Source organism: Portunus trituberculatus, chromosome 20 (genome assembly GCF_017591435.1).
Source record: "Portunus trituberculatus isolate SZX2019 chromosome 20, ASM1759143v1, whole genome shotgun sequence".
NCBI lineage: Eukaryota > Metazoa > Arthropoda > Malacostraca > Decapoda > Portunidae > Portunus > Portunus trituberculatus.
Genome location: NC_059274.1, coordinates 16206720 through 16226789, shown reverse-complemented (window position 1 = coordinate 16226789; position 20070 = coordinate 16206720). Strand labels below are relative to the sequence as shown.

The following is a 20070-nucleotide window of genomic DNA, read 5'->3' as shown; positions in this document are numbered from 1 at the left end:
GCCTAATCGCGCCCGGAACTCGAACCCGGGTCTTCTCAGTTGTGAGCCAAGTAATCATTCAATTTTAGTGGCGTATCTTTCATCAGATAAATTCAATTCATTACTGTGGTGAACAAAAATAAATAACTTAGTATGTAAAAAAGAAAACGATACCAGCGATCTCTATATAAAAATATGGAATCTAGTATCACTTAGTAAAATGCAGTTGGAGTCAATTTTAGACTTGCATATTTACCAAACAAATTGAAGGCGTTACTGAGTGGCAAATATAAGTAAAGAAATTAATAATTTAAAAATAATTGTACCCGCGACCTCTAATGGCATCCGCGCGTGAGGGTAAGCCGGAATTCTGTGGATATATTATCAATCTCTGCGTAAATACAAGCAAGTTCTGGGCCAAGCCATACCAGGGGGAATATACTTGGCCGCCCCACATACAGGTAAGCGTGTGGCGGGGAGTAACTAACCTGCAGATATTAATTAAGGACGAAATTTCAATATTTTTAGACTAGGCGATGTTTGTGAATCCTTGTGTGTGTTTATTTACTTCTCTGGTTGTCTGGTAAGGTTTATCTGCAGTTTGAGTTAGCCATGGACACTGATGTGACTCTTGGTTTTCTGGTGGGAGTGGCTGATGGAGTAATGTGTGTCATTTTGGGCGTGAATTAATATTTTTTTGAGTTATGACGTTTTGAAATCCCAAACGTATGCCCACCTCTCATTCCCAGCCATCTTGGGAGGCCTGTGGGAAATCGGGTGTCTGGGTGGGCGGACCATTAATTCCAGTGATGTGCGTTGCGGAAAATATCGAAAGTACAAAATCAGATAAAAAAAAAAAAAATGGAATTTGATGGCGGCGGCGGCTGAGTACGGCGCTGCTTTGTTTAGTTTTAGTGAATTCACAAAAAACAAAACAAAAAAGGAGTACAATAACAATTCTAATGAATATTGATATTATTTCATATACTTTTTTCCCAAAATGATCATCTAAAGCTTACGACACCTACGATAATTTCTAGCTTATATTAGGTAGGCATACTATTTCAGGTCATAAGTGAAATTAGGTGCACAATTCGTTTTCATTATTGTTGCTATACATCAAAGTTTTCATATTTGTTCATATTTACACAGAGCAGTGTTGTCCCTGCTCAGTGCTGGTCGGTGCAGGGTAAATACCTTGCTTTAGAGGAATTTGAGCACTATCAGGGTAATATTTTATCACCTTACAGATTATGGTGATGTTTCTTACATGTACATGCATATAAGTGATCTTTAATAAACATGCTAATTTTAAAGCAAACGGTAATATTAAGGATGTGTTTAGGGTAAAGCTCACAACTTGACCTAGCATCACTGTCCATGCTACAGGGTAATATTAAGGATGTGTTTAGGGTAAAGCTCACAACTTGACCTAGCATCACTGTCCACGCTGTGCTTCTGGCTGTGTCCATCACACCACAGGCCCAAGGGAGACTAAACAAACCCAATGGACCTCCCAAGGGTCACTAACTAAACCCAACATGATACCCTAACTTTTGACCTGACCTAGTTGAGGCAACACGCACTGCTGATATGTCTTCAGAACACTGTGGACCAGTAGCATTACGTTAGGTTAGCTGAGCTTGTTTTTTTAAATACCATATAGGCTTTTCACAGGGATTTATGGGGGAAAGGGGATACTTTTTGTGGTTCCTCCTATCTCAAAGCCCACCCGTTAGAAAACCATTGCCCTGAATTAGGAAGCCCAACCTACACTCAGACCATGGACAGGATTCGAATCCGTGCGCTTGGAGACCCTTCGGACCCAAAGCAATGCCCCTTCTGGTCAGAAGGTTTTAAGGTTGGGATTGTTTAGTCTCCCATGGGGGCTGTGGTGTGACGGACACAGCAGGAAGCCTAGTGTTGATAACACTGCTCCGTGTAAACAAGGCAACACTCACTGGTAAGTATTCAGCCGCCACCTCCACCATCAAAATATTTTCAGTTTTTATGTGATTTTCAGGAAGCCAGCGTGGATAATACTGCTCCTTGCAAACAAGACAACACTCGCTGGTACCACATATTCAGCCACCACCTCCACCATCAAAATATTATCAGTTTTTTTATGTGATTTTCTTAATTTCTGAGCTTTTCTGCAACACATCCAAGTTAATGCGCCCCCACCCAAAAGACACAATTTCTGATAGGTCATGCAATATGGTTGGGAGTGAGAGGTGAGCATAAGTTGAAGGTCAAAAGATTTATAGTTCAAAAAACGTTAACTAGCTCTGGAAATGACACACAGTGGTCCATCAATCACTTCATTACACTTCTCACCAGAAAACCATGAGTCACATCAGACTCCATGGCTGGTTCAAACTGTAAATGAGCCTATTTTTCTTCTTTTTCCTTCCTTCCATGTGTTATCTTCCTTTGACATCTGAGTTTTTTCTTTTCATTTGTTTTCTTTGATTTGCATTTTTTTTTTTTTTTTTTTTTTTCTCCACGTATCACCTTTCTTTACCTTTTACTTGTTGTTTTCTTCCTTCATCCATGTATCATTTTTCTTTGTTACCTGTTATTTTGAGTTTTTTCAATTTTTTTTATTTGCATATGTTTATTTTATTTATTTATTTATTTATTTATTTTTTTTTTCTTATTTTTTATTTATTTATTTATTTTTTTTTTTCCCTTCTTTCATGTATCACCTTTTTTTATTACTTGTTATTTTCTCCCTTCTTCCATGTATCACCTTTCTTTGCCTGTTACCTGTTGTGTTGAGGTGTCACTGCCCACTCTCTCACAGGTGAGGCCAAGATGGGCCACCAAGTCCGCTGTTTCTTTGACATTGAGATTGACGGCATCCCTTCCGGTCGCGTCATCTTTGAGCTGTTCAGCGATGCGTGCCCCAAGACATGCGAGAACTTCAGAGCTCTGTGCACCGGTGAGTATCCCATTCCCTGAACATTGACCTCTTCAGTACCAGGATGTGTTTTCATACTTGGCAATTTCAGCTTCAGAAACTTATGTTGGGGATTAAGATAGTGAAGACTCTAGCCATTAATCATCTGACCACCATAGACCCTTCCTAATGTAAATTGTCTAATCACACCAACAATTCATGATAGAGATGTGTTCCAGTACTGAAGAAATGAAGAATATTAGGGAAGCTGCTGCAAACTCTAGATCTCCCTGCTTAATTGCTTCTGTATATATTTCCATCTTATCCTTATCTCATTGAAGAGGGAGGTTTTAAGACATTAATCCCATTCTTTTGGCTAACTCTCTCAGACTGCCATGGGAACTGGCATCTTTTTTTTTTTTTTTTTTTTTTTTTTTTTTTTTTTTTTGTCCTTGGCTAGAATTTCTTCTCTTACATAGAAGGAAAGGTAAAAAAAAAAAGCCAGTAGGTGTAGGCAGAGGAGAGGATATTCTGCAGAGAATGGAGATGAGGATGGTGAGATAGATGGCTGGAAAGGAGAGGAAGTAAAGATATAAGAAGCATGTATGGGGTGTAACATGACAGAAAAAACAAGAGAGGCAAGGTTAAGATACTTTGATATGTGAAAAAGGAGAGATGAGGAGGAACTAGTGAAGAAGGCAATGCTTGTACTAGCTATGGGGTTGAAGGAGTGTGGGTAGACAGAGAATAAGATGGAAAGACATGCTGAAGGGTGACTTGAATAAACTTGGGACGACAACAAGAGGACGCAATGAATAGAAACGGATGGAAGAAGTTAAGTTTAGTGGTTGACCTTACTGCACAGGGTGAATAAGGTCATATGAAGAAGAAGGTGTAAGCATGGTAGTCTTTGTAAAGATTATGTGTCGGTATTCACCCTGGTGTAAAGGTTATGTGTGTATTCATCCACCACCAGCTCTACCCATGGCACTCTCCTTATAGAACCTTATTTCCACCACCATCCTGTCAATAAATTTTTTTTTTTTTTTTTTTTTCATGTATGAGAAGAAATCTGGCTTGAGGTGAAGCAAGAAGGCCCACTGAGATGCCAGTTCACAAGCAGGTCCAAGAGAGTTAGCCAAAGGAATGGAATGTATAAATATATTGAAACCTCTCTTGTAATAAGATCCAATGTTTTGAAAGCCTAAATTTCTACCATTTTACCTTTTAGGGGAGATGGGAAATGGGGCTACCACAGAGAAGCCCTTGCACTATCGTGGGGTAAAGTTCCACAGGGTGATCAAGGACTTTATGATCCAGGCTGGCGACTTCTCAGCTGGGAATGGGACAGGCGGGGAGTCCATCTATGGGGGCCAGTTTGAAGGTGAGTCTGTGAAGCTGTGAAGTGTTCAGACCTGTATCTCATTGGAGTGTTTTGTGTCTTAGTGCCATTAATTTTGTATTTTCCTAAGGTTGCTTTCATTAGTATTGCTCCTTTCCTCTTGTAATTGTATGCTTTTGTTTTGTTTTTGTGGTTTAGTTGAGGTTGGTTGGCTTGTATGATTGGTATGCACACACACACACACACACACACACACACACACACACACACACACACACACATACTTTCTTTCTCATACACACGCCCAGTAGCTCAGTGGTTAGAGCGCTGGCTTCACAAACCAGAGGACCGGGGTTTGATTTCCCGGCCGGGTGGAGATATTTGGGTGTGTCTCCTTTCACGTGTAGCCCCTGTTCACCTAGCAGTGAGTAGGTACGGGATGTAAATCGAGGAGTTGTGACCTTGTTGTCCCGGTGTGTGGTGTGTGCCTGGTCTCAGGCCTATCCGAAGATCGGAAACAATGAGCTCAGAGCTTGTTCCATAGGGTAACGTCTGGCTGTCTCGTCAGAGACTGCAGCAGATCAAACAGTGAATTACACACACGCTCGGTAGCTCAGTGGTTAGAGCGCTGGCTTCACAAGCCAGAGGACCAGGGTTCGATTCTCCGGCCTGGTGGAGATATTTGGGTGTGTCTCCTTTCACGTGTAGCCCCTGTTAACCTAGCAGTGAGTAGGTACAGGATGTAAATCGAGGAGTTGTGACCTTGTTGTCCCGGTGTGTGGTGTGTGCCTGGTCTCAGGCCTATCCGAAGAACGGAAATAATGAGCTCTGAGCTCGTTCCGTAGGGTAACGTCTGGCTGTCTCGTCAGAGACTGCAGCAGATCAAACAGTGAAACACACACACACACACACACACACACACACACACCCCGCGTAGTGTAGTGGCTAGCACGCTCGACTCACAATCGAAAGGGCCGGGTTCGAGTCCCAGCGCAGCGAGGCAAATGAGCAAGCCTCTTAATGTGTGGCCCCTGTTCACCTAGCAGTAAATAGGTATGGGATGTAACTCGAGGGGTTGTGGCCTCACTTTCCCGGTGTGTGGAGTGTGTTGTGGTCTCAGTCCTATCCGAAGGTCAGTCTATGAGCTCTGAGCTCGCTCTGTAATGGGGAAGACTGGCTGGGTGACCAGCAGGCGACCGAGGTAAGGTGAATTACACACACACGCACACGCACATTGATTTAACATTGCTTTCTATATGCATCAACATTTTTAGTCTTTTTTTTTCTGTTTGCATTGAAATATATGGTGTTTTTATTTGTTGTGGATCTAAGTCACTCCTTTTCCTTCAGTAAGGGAAGGGGTTTCTTTCCTTCTTTTAGGCTTTCAGATTAACAGTAATTCTCTCTCTCTCTCTCTCTCTCTCTCTCTCTCTCTCTCTCTCTCTCTCTCTCTCTCTCTCTCTCTCCTGTTAATAGAGCATCCTTCTTTTTTTATATAAATATGTGGACTTTTCATGGAAGTTACAGGCTCATATCTTTCTCTCTCTCTCTCTCTCTCTCTCTCTCATTCACTCAGATGAAAGCTTTGACCTTCACCATGAGGAGCCTTTCTTGCTGTCCATGGCCAACAAAGGGAAGAACACCAATGGCTCTCAGTTTTTCATGTGAGTATGCCGAGCTGCTTTACCTAACATTGTTTTCACACCACCAAATGTTGTAAAGTGTTATATTCTCACCATTACGTGTCATACACCAATTTGTTTCAGCCTCAAGTCTCCATCAGTTGCTGTAGTGGTGCTGGAGTTGAAGTGATGTCAAAATTATATTGCATTGTTTAGGTCTTGTCTTCATTATTTTGTCCATTACTGGCTCCTGTGTTGCTTAATTTTGAACAGAAACAGGACAAATGATCAAGAAGTTACAAGATATCACAATTATTCTTTGCAAAAATATATTGTAGCTTTTAACCCCTTCAGTACCACAGTGCATTTTCATATCCATTCTGCTTAATTTCTTGTGATTTTATGCTGCTTCTAAAACTTATGTGAGGGATTGAAATAGTGAATACTGTGGCTGTTAATCTTCCAACCTTCATAGACCCTTCCTAATGTCAATTAAATGGTATAATCGTACAAAAATCTCAAGGTAAAAATGTGTCCCAGTACAGAAGGGATTAAAATAGTGAAGGCTGTGGCCATTAATCTTTCAGCTTCCATAGGCCCTTCCTAATATCAATAAAATGGTCTAGTCATACACAAATCTCAAGGTAAAAATGTTTCCCAGTACTGAAGGTTGAAATAGTGAAGACTGTGGCCTTTAATCTTATGATCTCCATAGACCCATCTTAATGTCAATAAAATGGTCTAGTTGTACACAAATTTCAAGGTAAAGATGTGTCCCAGTATTGAAGGGGTTAAAATAGTGAAGACTGTGGCCATTAATCTTCCAAGCTCCATAGATCCTTCCCTAATGTCAATAAAATGGTCTAATCATCCACAAATCTCAAGGCAAAAATATTTCCCAGTACTGAAGGGGTTGAAACAGTGAAGACTGTGGCTTTTAATCTTCCAACCTCCATAGACCCTTCCTAATGTCAATGAAATGGTCTAGTTGTACACAAACCTCAGGTAAAAATGTGTCTCAGTACTGAAGGGGTCAAAATAGTGAAGACTGCAGCCATTAATCTTCCAACCTCCATAGATCCTTTCTAATGTCAATAAAATGGTCCAGTTGTACACAAATCTCAAGGTAAAAATATGTCCCAGTATTGTGTGAGTTAAGAGTTACATTATAGTTCATCTGGCCTTTTATTGTGCTCTTGTCATTCCTTATGTTTGGCAGCAAGTGTGGTGTGTACCTGAGCAGTGTTAGTGAGTGCCTTTCTAGACATTTTGTAGGGTGGGAAGTGGTGGTGGTGGTGGTAGTCCTGTGTATTTATATGACAGCTTTTCATTGGGTGTTTGTTTTCTTGAAGTTGATGTGTGTAAGTGTGGTCTCCTTCCTGTGAGATATTATTATTATTGTTATTATTATTATTATTATTTTTATTATTGTTATATTTGTTATTATTGTTATTGTTATTAGTCTTCTTTATTGCACTTTCCCTTTTAATCCCTTTGTTCTTTGCTTCTAATATTCCTTCTTTCACTCCTTCTTCACCATGAGCCACAAGTGAAGGAGAGGACGGCTCCTCCTCACTTACATATACCGGACACAAACTTACCCTCATCACCAATACTGTCATCACAACTCACTGTGGCTCAGACCATCCCGTGAAGTATTTTCTCTTATAATCACAGTCATTTCACTTTCAGAAGATTTTGCTCAAGTATTTGGATTGAAGCTTCCTTGCCATGTTTTAGCTTCATTCAAGTAACCATGTTGTTGTTGGGTGTTGTTTTCATTGGGCGTCATTTGTTCCATGCAGTACATGATGAAGTCCTCGCTCTGGTTAGCCCATTTTTTAAGCTTCATGCAAAGAAACTAAGATTGGTGGAAGAAAATGAAGAATGGTAAACTATCTGTGCTATTTTTCTCTAATGATATAAAAACTTTTTATCAATGAATGAATGTGTTTATTTATTGTTTTCCTAGTCATTCAAGTAAGAAAACTTTAGGTACCTTTCTTACTGATTAGCGAAACAATAAGACAATTTTGGTTTATCTTTTTGATTCACTAAACTTTTCCACTGGTGAGGAAAAGATCCCTTAGTTAAGAGCACATTGTTTCATCTGTTCAATTGATCCACTGATGAATATATGTGTGTTTGTTGGCCAGGATCATCTTGTTTCATGTATTGGGTTTGTTAGGCAGTCCCACTGATAAAGAAAAGACAGTTTAGTTAAGAGCATATTGGCTCATCTGTTTGGATGGTCCCCCTGCCCCAGCCCCCCAGCACTAGCAGGCAGTAACTCAGTGTTCTCCCCACACTCAGCCAGCAAGACCACGGCTACCGGGTGCTGGCTGACATCCACCCCGTGCCTCCTTTATCACTGTGTCAGACATTCATGCTTCGTTATTCTACCGTAATGATCGTTTTGTCCTTCCTGTAGAACAACCCAGCCAGCGACGCACCTTGATGGGTGAGTAGCAGTTAGCAGCAGTGGTAATTCTGTTGACAGTGTGCAGTAAACCCTCATACAATGGCATTCATGAGTAGTTGTTACATGTGGCTAGTTGGTCGTCACTTTAGTTGCTGGCTGCAACAAGGGACCAGTCACCAACCCCTGTGAAATGGAATTAGAAACATATTCTATTTTATAATATCCCCTAAATCTCAGAAATAACATGACACTGCTATGGCTGATGAATGCTGCCTTCATGCACAATATAGATGATCACATTGATCAACTCTTGGACTCACTAAATAACTGTAAAAATCATTATGAATTACAAACTAACTTTTCATCCAGAAGACAAACTGGTGTTCTCCAAAATCATTCATTATGTTGAGGGTTTACTGCATATTCAAGTCCTTTAATTGATGGATTGATATAGTTCACTATTATATTTTCAAAGCCTCAATTTTCTAAAGACTTTTCTTGTGGAAGTTGCTAAGACAGAAAACTCTCAATCTGTATTGAACATAAGGAAAATTTGCTTCAGTAATAATTTGTTTTGCTCAAAAACTGTTCACATTGCTGCAGGAAAATTTGCTTCAGTAATAATTTGTTTTGCTCAAAAACTGTTCACATTGCTGTATACATAGTAAGAGAAGGAAGGTTAAAAACAACATGCGATTTGAAGTGTGTGGAATCTTACGGTGGGATCTGTTTGAACAGGAAGCACGTGGTGTTTGGGCGTGTGGTCAGCGGCCAGGAGGTGGTGGTGGCCATTGAGAACCTGCCCGTGGATAACCGCAGCCGCCCCTTGCAACCGGCGGTGATTTCCGACTGTGGAGAGCTAGTGCTGCAGAGAGCGAAGACCAAAGGTAACAACAAAGTAGTGGTGTTCAGCTCAGCTCCCCTATTGATTGTTCTGGCCACCCATCACTCTGCTATTGCAAGGATTAACCAGTGTCCTGATTGTTTCAACATAAAGGAAGGAAAGAGTGTTAGCATTTACTGCAAAACTAAATCTCTTCTTTATTCAGTTTGTATTGATGATTTAAGGGTTTGCCAACATTGTCACTCTGTCATCCCTAAATGATATGCAACAAAACAGTTCACTTTTATTATGTCCACCTCACCAATGCTGCTGATCTCCATGATGCATTTTACAGTTGAAGATGGCTTGGTTGGTGTCATGCACATGATCTCCAGCTGCTCAGTGGTGGCTGAAGTGACCAACTTACTGTGGAATTCAAACCAAGGACCCAAGAGTCAATATTTCCTTGTGCTTATGTAAACATTTCCGTAAAATGTGGTGCTTTTTTTTCAGAGAAGAAGCGCAAAAAGAAGAAAGAAGCTGCTTCATCATCAGAGTCCGATTCTGATGTGGATAAGAAAAAGAAAAGGAAGAAGAAGAAGAAAGAAAAGAAGCAGAAACACAAGAAGAATGAGAGGTTAGTTAAGTGTGTGTATGAGCAAACTATGATTCCCTTTGAGCACAGGGAAGGGATGGGCAAAGCTGGTGGAAGTAGTACAGGTTTGCATGATGAACCCATTGTGTCAGGTAGGGATGAGAGAATGAAATGTGGAGGGGTTTGAGGCAGGCATTCTTAGCTGGTGTGGCCTTATGGAGAAAATGGCAATGGGTGCATGAGTGACCCTTATACCTGTATCACGCGGTCACGTATACCCGTGACAGCGTGTTGTGCGTCTGGAATATCAACGACTGCGTCGCAGAAACGCTGATTTTCAGAGGACAGCGGGTCATCGGGAATGATCCAAGACCGTTGTCCATTTCTCGCGACTGGAAGACCGTCGTGGAAAGACTATAATGAACATGCTCCACAAAAATACTGAATTATTTTTTATAATGCTTTATTTGGCATATATCATCAATATAATGCTGTAATTTTTCATGATTTGCATACCCATCACTTATACGATATGTATTAATTACCTACAGATAGTATCGGATTTTGTTTTGATTTGTTTACCACCACAAGTGCTGGACTAGCCACCTTCGCGTCCAAATCCTTACCTTCCTTTTTCGTTTGTTCTGCTCTTGCAGTGCAATTGCATAAAGTCCAACAGCTAAGATAGTGTGGTCAACTGGGTCCATTGTGTTCAGTGGCACTCCACCCGGGTTTGTTGTTGTGGTGGTGGTGAAGGTCTCGGATGGAAGATCAACGCCGTGTGCTATGTTTCCTGCGATCTGATCGTCGAACATACTGGTCGCGCGACACGCTGTCGCGGGTATACGTGACCGTGTGATACAGGCATTAGTGAATATGGATGAGAGACAGGTGTGTGTGTGAAAGGCAAGAAGAGTGAGAGGAATGATACTCATCAGCGCAATCTTCCTACAAAGAATACTGAGACACTAGCGATGATGATAGTAATGTGTAGTACTTTCTAGTGTATATTTGCTTTGTCAATGGACTCATCAGCTCCGGTGAGGAGGGGGAGGTGAAGGACGACGGCTCGGAGGCAGGCGGGGACACGGCCAAGATGAAGAGCCACCCGCTGGTTTCTGTGTCAATTATTAACCCTGATGAGATACCAGACGTCCCCAAAAACCGGTTCCTGTACCGTGCTGGACCGGAGAACAACGATGAGGAGGGCCGGGCTGACAGAGGCAGGGACCGGCCACGCTCCACAGTGCGAGCCTACACCAAGAGCGGCCGCAAGGTCAAAGGCCGAGGCTCCCTGGTGAGGATTGGCTCATGTATTCTTCCTCATATCTAGATATCCCAAATGTGTTTGTTTACTGGCACTTCCTTGCCCTCAATTGCAATACCAGTTATCACATCCACTTCCAGAAAGCTTGTGATCATTTAGATGTTTGGTTTACTGATATTTAACTTGGGAATTAGAATATGGTGGTATTAGTCCTGATTTACATGAGTGAAGATCGCAAAAACATCATGACAAATTATATTTAACTATGATGAAAAAAAAAGTAAACAAATTGCTGATGATTTGATTATATTTAGCGGTACCGCACTCCATCCCGGTCCCGCAGCCGGTCACGCAGCCGCACCCCACCACACTGGAGGCAGGCCCAGAGGCGCACTATCTCCTATGACCAGCTGCAGGTAAAGACCAAGCACGTCAGACCAAACCATTGCCACATCGACTGGTCACATCAGCTGTTTCTATGATGTGCTCCAGTACTTTTACTTGAACTATGTAACAGTGTGGATTCTTGATACATAAGGTTTGTTTATTTCTGAGAATACAGTGTTAGTGTTCGTGCTGCATCAGGGTGTTTGGAGACAGGTACTGATGTGTGTACAAATTGGTGTAGTAAGTTCATTCCCTAATTCTTTCTCCAGCCACTACTGAACAATGTAAGTTATTTCACATGTATAGCAAACCAGTATGACTTAGTAGCACAAATCCTGAACCCTGTGCTTCTCCCTACAAGAAAATGAATGAGGAGAAGCTGAGGCGGGAGCAGGAGCGACAGGCCAGGCAGCAGGAGATGGAGGAACGGCGCAAGAGGCGAGAGCAGCGCCACCGAGAGAATGAGGAGAATGGAGGGAAGCCTGGCGACAACAAGTACAGTGAGCGAGAGCAGGGCATGAGGGGCGACTGGCGTGACTCCAGAATGAGGAGAGACTTTAGAGACGGAAGAGCTCCACAGGGCTGGCGGAACGGACGGGAAAGGCAGCGTGGAGGAGAGCATGACTGGCGGGAGGCTCAGGAGAGGACTAGGGCTGAAGAGGAGTCCAGGGAAGGGAGGAATGTGGACTGGAAGGCTGAGAGGGAGGAGGGAGCTTTTGGACACCAGGACTTGAGAAAGAAGCTGCAGAGTCAGAGGGAAAGACCTGAATCGGGTGCAAGTGATGTGTAAGTTTTGCTTCATTAATTTTCCTTGCACAGTTGTATGGTTGTCTTAGTGGAGTCAAAAAAGAGTGTGTTATAATTTTCCAGTTGATTGTTTTAAGTTAAATTTGTAGTTTTATAGAGATGAAAGGGAAGAGTTTTGTGCTGCTGTTATATACATTTTAATTGTGAACTAAGAATGATAAATATGTACCAGTTTATCTATATGTTATGGTTTCTGTTTTCTGTTTTGCAGGGGAAGAAAAATGCATAAACAAAACCACAACTCAGAGAAAAATGGTAAGTTTATCCACTAAATAATTTACTAATGCTCTGAATTTTTATGTATGTGTGAAAGTAACTTTCCTATCCACTCTTTGGTGTAACTGTTCCTTATTCTCTTGGTATTTACTCTATTTTGCTCTCCTCACTGTCTGATTACATAATACAAGTTAACCCCTTCCTTACCGCAAGACTGTTTTGTGGTATGTGCGTACCACGTGCAAAAGCGACCTCGTGGTACCGCAAGATGCCGCCGTGGTACGTGCGTACCACACCAATACATTTCCGTGTATAACCGTGGCCTGAGTGCGGATTTTGCCTTTTTCATGCTCCACGTGGTTCACTATAAACAAACAAACACTGGAGGCGTTATTTTTAGCCACCCCAGCGTAACAAAACCCCCCCCCCCACTAGCCAATCAATATCGGAGTTAATTTTTCATGCATAAACTATAAAGCCAATCACTATTCTTTGACATATATTATTCCCACAGTCCCCCCAAGAACATCAGTTCTCTAGTATCGGCCGTGGTGAAACTGTTCTATTGCCTCTAGTTAGAGATAATGGCGTCTGCTTCGTGTAGCAGCGATGAGGATTATCATAATTATGAGACAGATAGTGAGGATATACTGGAAGACTCTCCAGATGAATATGATTCAGACTATGATCCTGAAAAAGAAATAGGAGAGAGTGATAGTGACAGCAGTGTTGAAACCCTCTCAGCAAGTGAGGGGGAGCAGCCTAGTTATGACTGCCTCAGGGCCACCCTCACCAGGTGCAGAGTGTGTGGTGCTGAATTTATGATTAGTGCACAATTTATGATTATGTTTACATTTTCTTTTATTAATAAAGTGACAAAAATATGTTTAGAAAAAAGTACATAACACTGAGTTAGAAAGAAATATAATGTGTAGATCTGGCCGTGAGGCACGTGCGCTCACGGGCAGGGGCTGCGGTATAGGAGGGGAACGCTTTGTTTATATCGGGGGGGTGGCTGCGGTAAGGAAGGGGTTAATAGCTTGGTGAACAATGGCTACCTTTACACCTTTTGTCACTATAGCAACCCGTAATGTACATATCGTGTGCAAACTTATTTTATACAACACCATTCCATCTTTTTAGTACTTCTATGTAGCTAACACTATTTACTTCTCCTGAAAGACTTGAAGAAGGAACAAGAGGACACAAAACACAAGCAGCAAGATGTTCGCAAGAAAGACAAACATGATGACCTTGATGAAACAGCCCTGGATTATGAAGCCATGGACAATGAAGAGGAGGAGGAGGAGGACGACGAGGGCAAGAAGAGCGTGAATGGGAAATTAAGTGAGACAGCCAAACCCAACCACAAGACACCAGCGGGACAGGAAGTTCAGGAGGAGACGAAAGAAGCTGAGAACGCCCCAGCTGATGAACAGGAAAGAGAGGTAGAAACTAAGAAGGAGAATGCAACCACAGCTGAAAAGGACCACAAAGACCACACCCCAGAACGCAAGGGTAGGGAGCATAATGAACGCCACAAAGACAGGAGCAGGGAGAGGTACAGGCCATCAAGAGACAGACCCGGACGTTCTCAGGACATGCGCAGTAATCGTTCCAGGGAGAGACGTATGAATTGGTCCAGGGAGAGGAGGAACCGATCCCGGGACAGATGGGACCGTTCCAAGGAGAGGCGAGACCGATCCAGAGATAGAGGAGGCAGGAGAGACAGGTCAAGGGAGCGGAGAGACCGGTCAAGGGACAGGCTTAGAGAGAAGTCTAGGGAAAGGTCGAGAAGCAGGGATAGGGCGAGGAATAGGAGACGACACCGCTCAGACTCCAGCAAGAGCAGCAGTAGCAGTAGCAGCAGCAGCAGTAGTAGTAGAAGCAATTGAGTGGACTACAGGTATCTTAAATTTAGTACTTGTCTAACCCATTGACTGCTTGTGACAAGACTTTTTTTTATTTAATTATATTTTATTATTATTTCTTATTTATTTTATTTATTTATTTATTTATTTTTTCTTATTTATTTATTTATTTTATTTTATTTATTTAGTTATTTATTTTATTTTATTTATTTATTTTTTTATTTATTTATTTATTTATTTATTTTATTTTTTTTTTTTTTTTTTTTTTTTTTTTTTTTTTTTTTTTTTTGTCTCTCTCCAAGAGGAGCATTGGCTAAGGACAACAAAAATGAGGTGCCAGTTCCCAAATAGAATTAAAAGATAAGTATAAAGTTTAGCCACAAATTGCCAAGAGTGAACCCTCCTTGAATCACAGGAAACACAAAAACAGGCAGTGTTCCAATTAGTTACTACTCAAGACAGCTGCTGGATGTGAAAGTTTAGGTAACCATTGGCGTTAAAATATTCAAGCGATATATTGCACCATTTTCTCTGTCAGTGGTGTCGTTCAAAATCATATCAAATTTACAGCAGGACTTTTTATTTAGCATAGTAATAAGTCTGAGTAACAAGACGATTCAGTCTGTCTCATTATGTCAGTAGCACCTTTCAAAAATTTTGTATGAACTCAAACCGAATGTTATTACTGATTTTTGAGGAGTCACACAGCAGTTAATAGGTTGGATGTACTGATCCTTGTGATGGTAAAAAGTATCCTTAGTTTGAAACACCATCAGTACAATAATCAGCCATTATTATGTTTTGAACTTAAATGTAAAGTAAGACTGATGAGTTATTTGGTTAAGACTTCTCCCAAAGACGTAGAAAATGTTATGTTCTTAGTTGTAGCATTCTTATGTATGTCTTAGATTTTCATTCACTGCTAATTGTGTCTTATGAATTTGATTGATTAAAAGAATTGATTCCTACAATGTACCAGTGTTGTATGTCTTCCTGCCTGATGGATTCTTCTCTGGCATCCTCCTCCCCATTTACTGTACAGTGCACACTCATCACTCAGAGGTAAGGTGAACCAATACGCCTCGCTATTGAGTCATGGAGCAGCTGTACATGCATCTAGCTTACTTATCTTCACTGCTATCATTTGTACCAAGAGATCCTTCTAAATAAATGTAGGTAAGGGAATCTGATAGAGATCTTAAAGTGGTATGAGAGATATAGCAAATTCTCTGGGTCAGTTACAGTGGTGTTGCTAGTGTTTTTGCTGCTCAGGGTGGCCCGGGGGCTTCCAGTTTGCTGCTCTTCTCAGAAGTAATAAAATATTGAAAGGCACTATTAACCTCCTTAATATACAGTATATGTATATACATATATATATATATATATATATATATATATATATATATATATATATATATATATATATATATATATATATATATATATTTTTTTAGTGGGGGAGGAGACATGAGGGTGCAGGGCGCTGGCGAGGGTAGCCACCCAAACGGCTGGAAATGTTTTATTTGATAGTTTCCAAGACATTTTCAGGACACATGTATTGCATGTTAAGACATGTGATAGTCTTATTGTGCTACTTAAAATTCAACAATGTCTCATGTTATTGTTTTGTGCCTGTACTAACAATACCATTAGTAGTAACTTATTGCATAAACATAATTTGGTAAAACATTAAACAGTAATACACCTTACCACAAAAAATGCAACAGCATCAAAAGTAAAAGTAACACACACACACGGCATGTAACCACTACTGCCGCCAAAAAAGTAAAAGTAACACTCACACAAACGGCATGTAATCACTACTGCCGCCACTTAATTCCCTTTGATTGTTGGGGAGGTGCGCGGGAGTGAGGGACATCATCTCCGCCCCTCCCGCTTCTTTTCAGACTGAAGGAATATTTAGTAAGATTTGTCCCTCACACTTTTTGTGGCTATGCTCGCTCCCTCTCTCATTATTGCCTCCCTCCCCTCCCACCCACTATATTAAAGGAATCAGAGAGAGAGAGAGAGATCTTTTCCATGTTACCTTTTTGGAACTGATCCTCGTGTACTGCTACAGTTTCTTAGGTGTAAGTAGCTGGTTGTGCTGGATGTAATCTTCATTGACCAGTCAATGTGACCACACGATGATGTTTCAAGCAGGGAATGCATTTAAGTAACTTCTCAACATAAGTTTCTGGGACTGCCTTGAGCAGAAAGTATCTTGAAGCATAAATCATTACTTAAGTTCAGTGAAAATTGCCGATCTATAGATACTATAGGTAATCTAATATCCATCACACCAGGAATCCCTCACAGGCTGGCCCACACATCATTAATTTATTCATGTATTGATAGGTTGGTCTCAGTGGGCCCTGGTGCAGAGACAGAGGAGGTGGGCAGCCATACTGGATGCAGTAAGGATTACAAGTACAACCACAAAGACAAGACATTCTTGAGCACCGAGAATTACGAGAGGAAATGAGAAAGCTAAGTGAGGGGAAAAGTGCGAACGAAGTTCTCATCTTTGAGTTGAAGGAGGAGGTTAAGAGGCTTGGGGAGGCAGTGGAAAAAATTAGGCAGGAGATCAGTGTTAGGCCGAAGGTTGGACCTTCTGAGGGCGACAGGGTGGCTTGGCCCTCTGTCGGGAAGAGCAGAGTGGGGAAGAGGGAGCAGGCGAGCCAGACTGGGAAAGATAGTAGTCAGGATGGGCAGAGATGGCAGGTTGCGAGGGAAGGAAAGCGGAGGCAGTTAGGGAGGATAGGACTAAACCTGTTGAGTGTGAAAATAGGTTCGGTTTGTTGGAGGGAGGGAGAGTGAGTGAGAGTGGAGTGAATGAAGTGGTTGTGGTGAGTGAAAGGAGAAAGAAGGGGGTAGAGGAGAGGAGGAGGATGGTTGTGCCTAGCACACCTCAGGTGTGTGTGGTGGGTGACTCTCAGGTTAGGTATTTAGATAGCACTTTCTGTGGGAAAGACAGGGATAGGAGGACGAACGTGTGTATGCCTGGTGCAGGTGTGAAGGCAGTGAGTGAGGAGGTGCAGAAGAGGGTTGGGGGGATGGAGAGGGAGGGTGTAGTAGTTTTGCACGTAGGTGGGAACGATGTCAGAGCAGGTGGGTCGGAGGAGTTAGTGGCAAGATTTCGGGAAATGTTAGGCAAGATAAGGGAGAGTGGTAGGAGGTGTGTAGTGTCAGGAATCTTGCCTCGTGTGTATGTTAGCAGGGAATGGTTGTCTAGAGCCATTGGTGTGAATGATCGGGTAAAAGGGATGTGTAAGGATGTGGGTGTCAGCTTTGTGGATGTATGGGATAGGTTCTATGGGCGAAGGATTTGTATGCTAGGGATGGTGTGCATCTGAGTAGGAAGGGTGTGGATGTGCTGAGTGGATGTCTGGAGGGGAGTTGGGATGGAGTGTAGGGGTGAGGTAGCAAATGCATTCCAGAAGAAAGATGCTAGACATAAATTAGATAGGATAAACAGAGATAGTGAAAAGATTAGGAAAGATTTCCAGGTGCAAATAGGAGAGAATAAGATTAGGATTCCAAATAAGGAGACAGCATCTAGGAAGGTAGCAGGACTTAAATGTTTTTATGTAAATGCCAGGAGTCTTAGGAACAAGAAGGACGAGTTATCTAGTTATATAGTTGAGGAGGACTTAGATGTTGTATGTGTCACAGAGGCATGGGTAAATGAGGAAAAGTTTAGGAAAATAGGAAAGAATATGAAGTAGATGGATACATTATGTATTTACACCAGAGAATTGGTAGGATAGGTGGAGGAGTAGTTATTTATGTAAAAAATCCTTCATTTCCAGTCAGGTTAATGGTATTAAGGTAGATAACAGAGTAGAGTCCTTATGGCTGGATGTTAGAGTAAACAAAAGTAAGGTTATTAGAGTAGGAGCTTTTATAGACCACCTAACCAGTCAGCAGATGTAGACAACCTTATGGTAGATGAGATAAATAGGGGTGTACTAGTCAGACAATTATCTTAGGGATTTTAATCTTAAGTCAGTAAACTGGGAGAGGATGGTAGGAGATGCTAGTGAAAATAAGTTTATGGAAAGTTTTCAGGATAACTATTTAGTGCAGATGGTAGATAAACCTACTAGGGGGAGGAAGGTTTTAGACATAGTACTAACAAATATTGAGCATTGTTTAAAGGAAGTTGAGGTAGGAGAGACTTTAGCAAACAGTGACCATCATATAATTAGATTTATCATTAATTCCAGTAGGGATAATATAGTGAATAAGACTAGAGTCCCAAACTATCAGAAAGGCAATTATGGTAGGTTACGTCAGTTATTAGGAGAGGTAAACTGGGAAGATAGTTTTGGAAATAAAACTGCACAGGAGATGTGGGATATTTTTAAGGTTGTAGTAAAGGGTATAGTGATGCAGTGTATCCCTTACAAAGATATAAGGCAGAGAAACAGGAAGCCATTATGGTGGACTCATGAGATAGGTAGCCAGATCAGAGAGAAGAAGAGGGCATACAGAGAGTTGCAGAAAAGTGGGAAGATGTAGATTTGATTAGGTACAGACAGGTCAGAGATGATTTGAGTAAGGTTATAAAAAAAGTAAAAGGCAGGCAGAGATAAAACTAGCTAGAGCTGGGAGTAAAGATCCCAAAAATTATATAGTTATTACAAGGTCAGTGATAAAAGAAATAAGGATAGGATTGGACCACTCAGAAAAGATGGTGTAGTAGTGGATCAAAATGAAGACATAGTAGAATTATTGAATGAACAATTTTCTTCAGTATTTACTAGGAAAGAATAGGAAATCCTGTTACAAACAGTGCGACGAGTAGTTTAAGAGCTTTAGAAAATATTGATATAAAACCGGGAATTATTAGGAAATTTATTCTTGAACTAGACGATAGGAAAGCTAGTGGTCCTGATGAGCTACATGCCAGAGTACTTAGGGAGGGTGTAGACAGTATTTCTGAAGCACTTAAGTTAATCTTTGAAAGATCACTTAGGTTTGCTGAGATACCTCAGGACTGGAAGTTAGCTAATGTTACTCCAATATTTAAAAAAAGGTAGGAAGGATGATGCGAATAATTATAGACCGATCAGTTTAACTAGTATAGTATGTAAGATACTAGAGAAAATCATTAAGGGTAGTATTTGGGAGCATTTAAATGAGAATAGATTAATTAGAGATACCCAACATGGCTTTAGATCAGGGAGGTCCTGTCTTACAAATTTGCTCGATATCTTAGAATATATTACCAAGGAGTTAGATGATGGAAATAGCATAGATGTTATATATCTAGATTTTAGCAAGGCGTTTGATAAGGTACCGCATAGGAGGCTAGTGTACAAATTGAGACTACATGGGATAGGGGTAGGTTAGTTGATTGGATTAGTGAATGGCTTTCTGATAGGAAACAGAGAGTAGTATTAAATGGGGCAATGTCTGAGTGGAAGGAAGTGGTTAGTGGGGTACCCCAAGGATCAGTGCTAGGACCTCTTCTTTTCTTGGTGTACATTAACGATTTAGATATAGGAATTAGTAGCAAAGTATCAAAGTTTGCAGATGATACTAAGATAGCATGTGCAGTACAGGGTGAAAAGGACAATTACAGAATACAACGAGACCTGGACAGGCTGATAGCATGGGCAGACAGGTGGCAGATGGAGTTTAATTCTAAAAGTGTCAGGTTATGCATTTAGGTAAAGACAACACAAACTTTAACTATGAGATGGAGGGATGTTGGCTAGAGGCAGTAGAGGAAGGAAAGGATTTAGGAGTAGTGATAGACAGGACTATGAAATTTTCAAAGCAATGTTTAGAAGCAAGAAATAGGGCAAATAGGATCCTGGGTTTTATAA

At 41.3% G+C, this 20070-nt stretch overlaps 1 protein-coding gene across 1 annotated transcript; it reads left to right on the top strand.

Annotated features, from left to right (window-relative positions):
- Nucleotides 1-285: 285 nt before the first annotated feature.
- LOC123506596 (peptidyl-prolyl cis-trans isomerase G-like) lies at nt 286-14404 on the top strand. The gene is made up of 12 exons (XM_045258835.1): nt 286-440; nt 2786-2923; nt 4113-4265; nt 5800-5887; nt 8277-8306; nt 9006-9154; nt 9604-9727; nt 10721-10982; nt 11267-11368; nt 11701-12125; nt 12358-12401; nt 13545-14404. The coding sequence occupies exons 2-12, from the start codon at nt 2797-2799 to the stop codon at nt 14255-14257; spliced, it is 2217 nt and encodes a 738-aa protein (XP_045114770.1). The 5' UTR covers nt 286-440; nt 2786-2796; the 3' UTR covers nt 14258-14404.
- Nucleotides 14405-20070: the final 5666 nt, after the last annotated feature.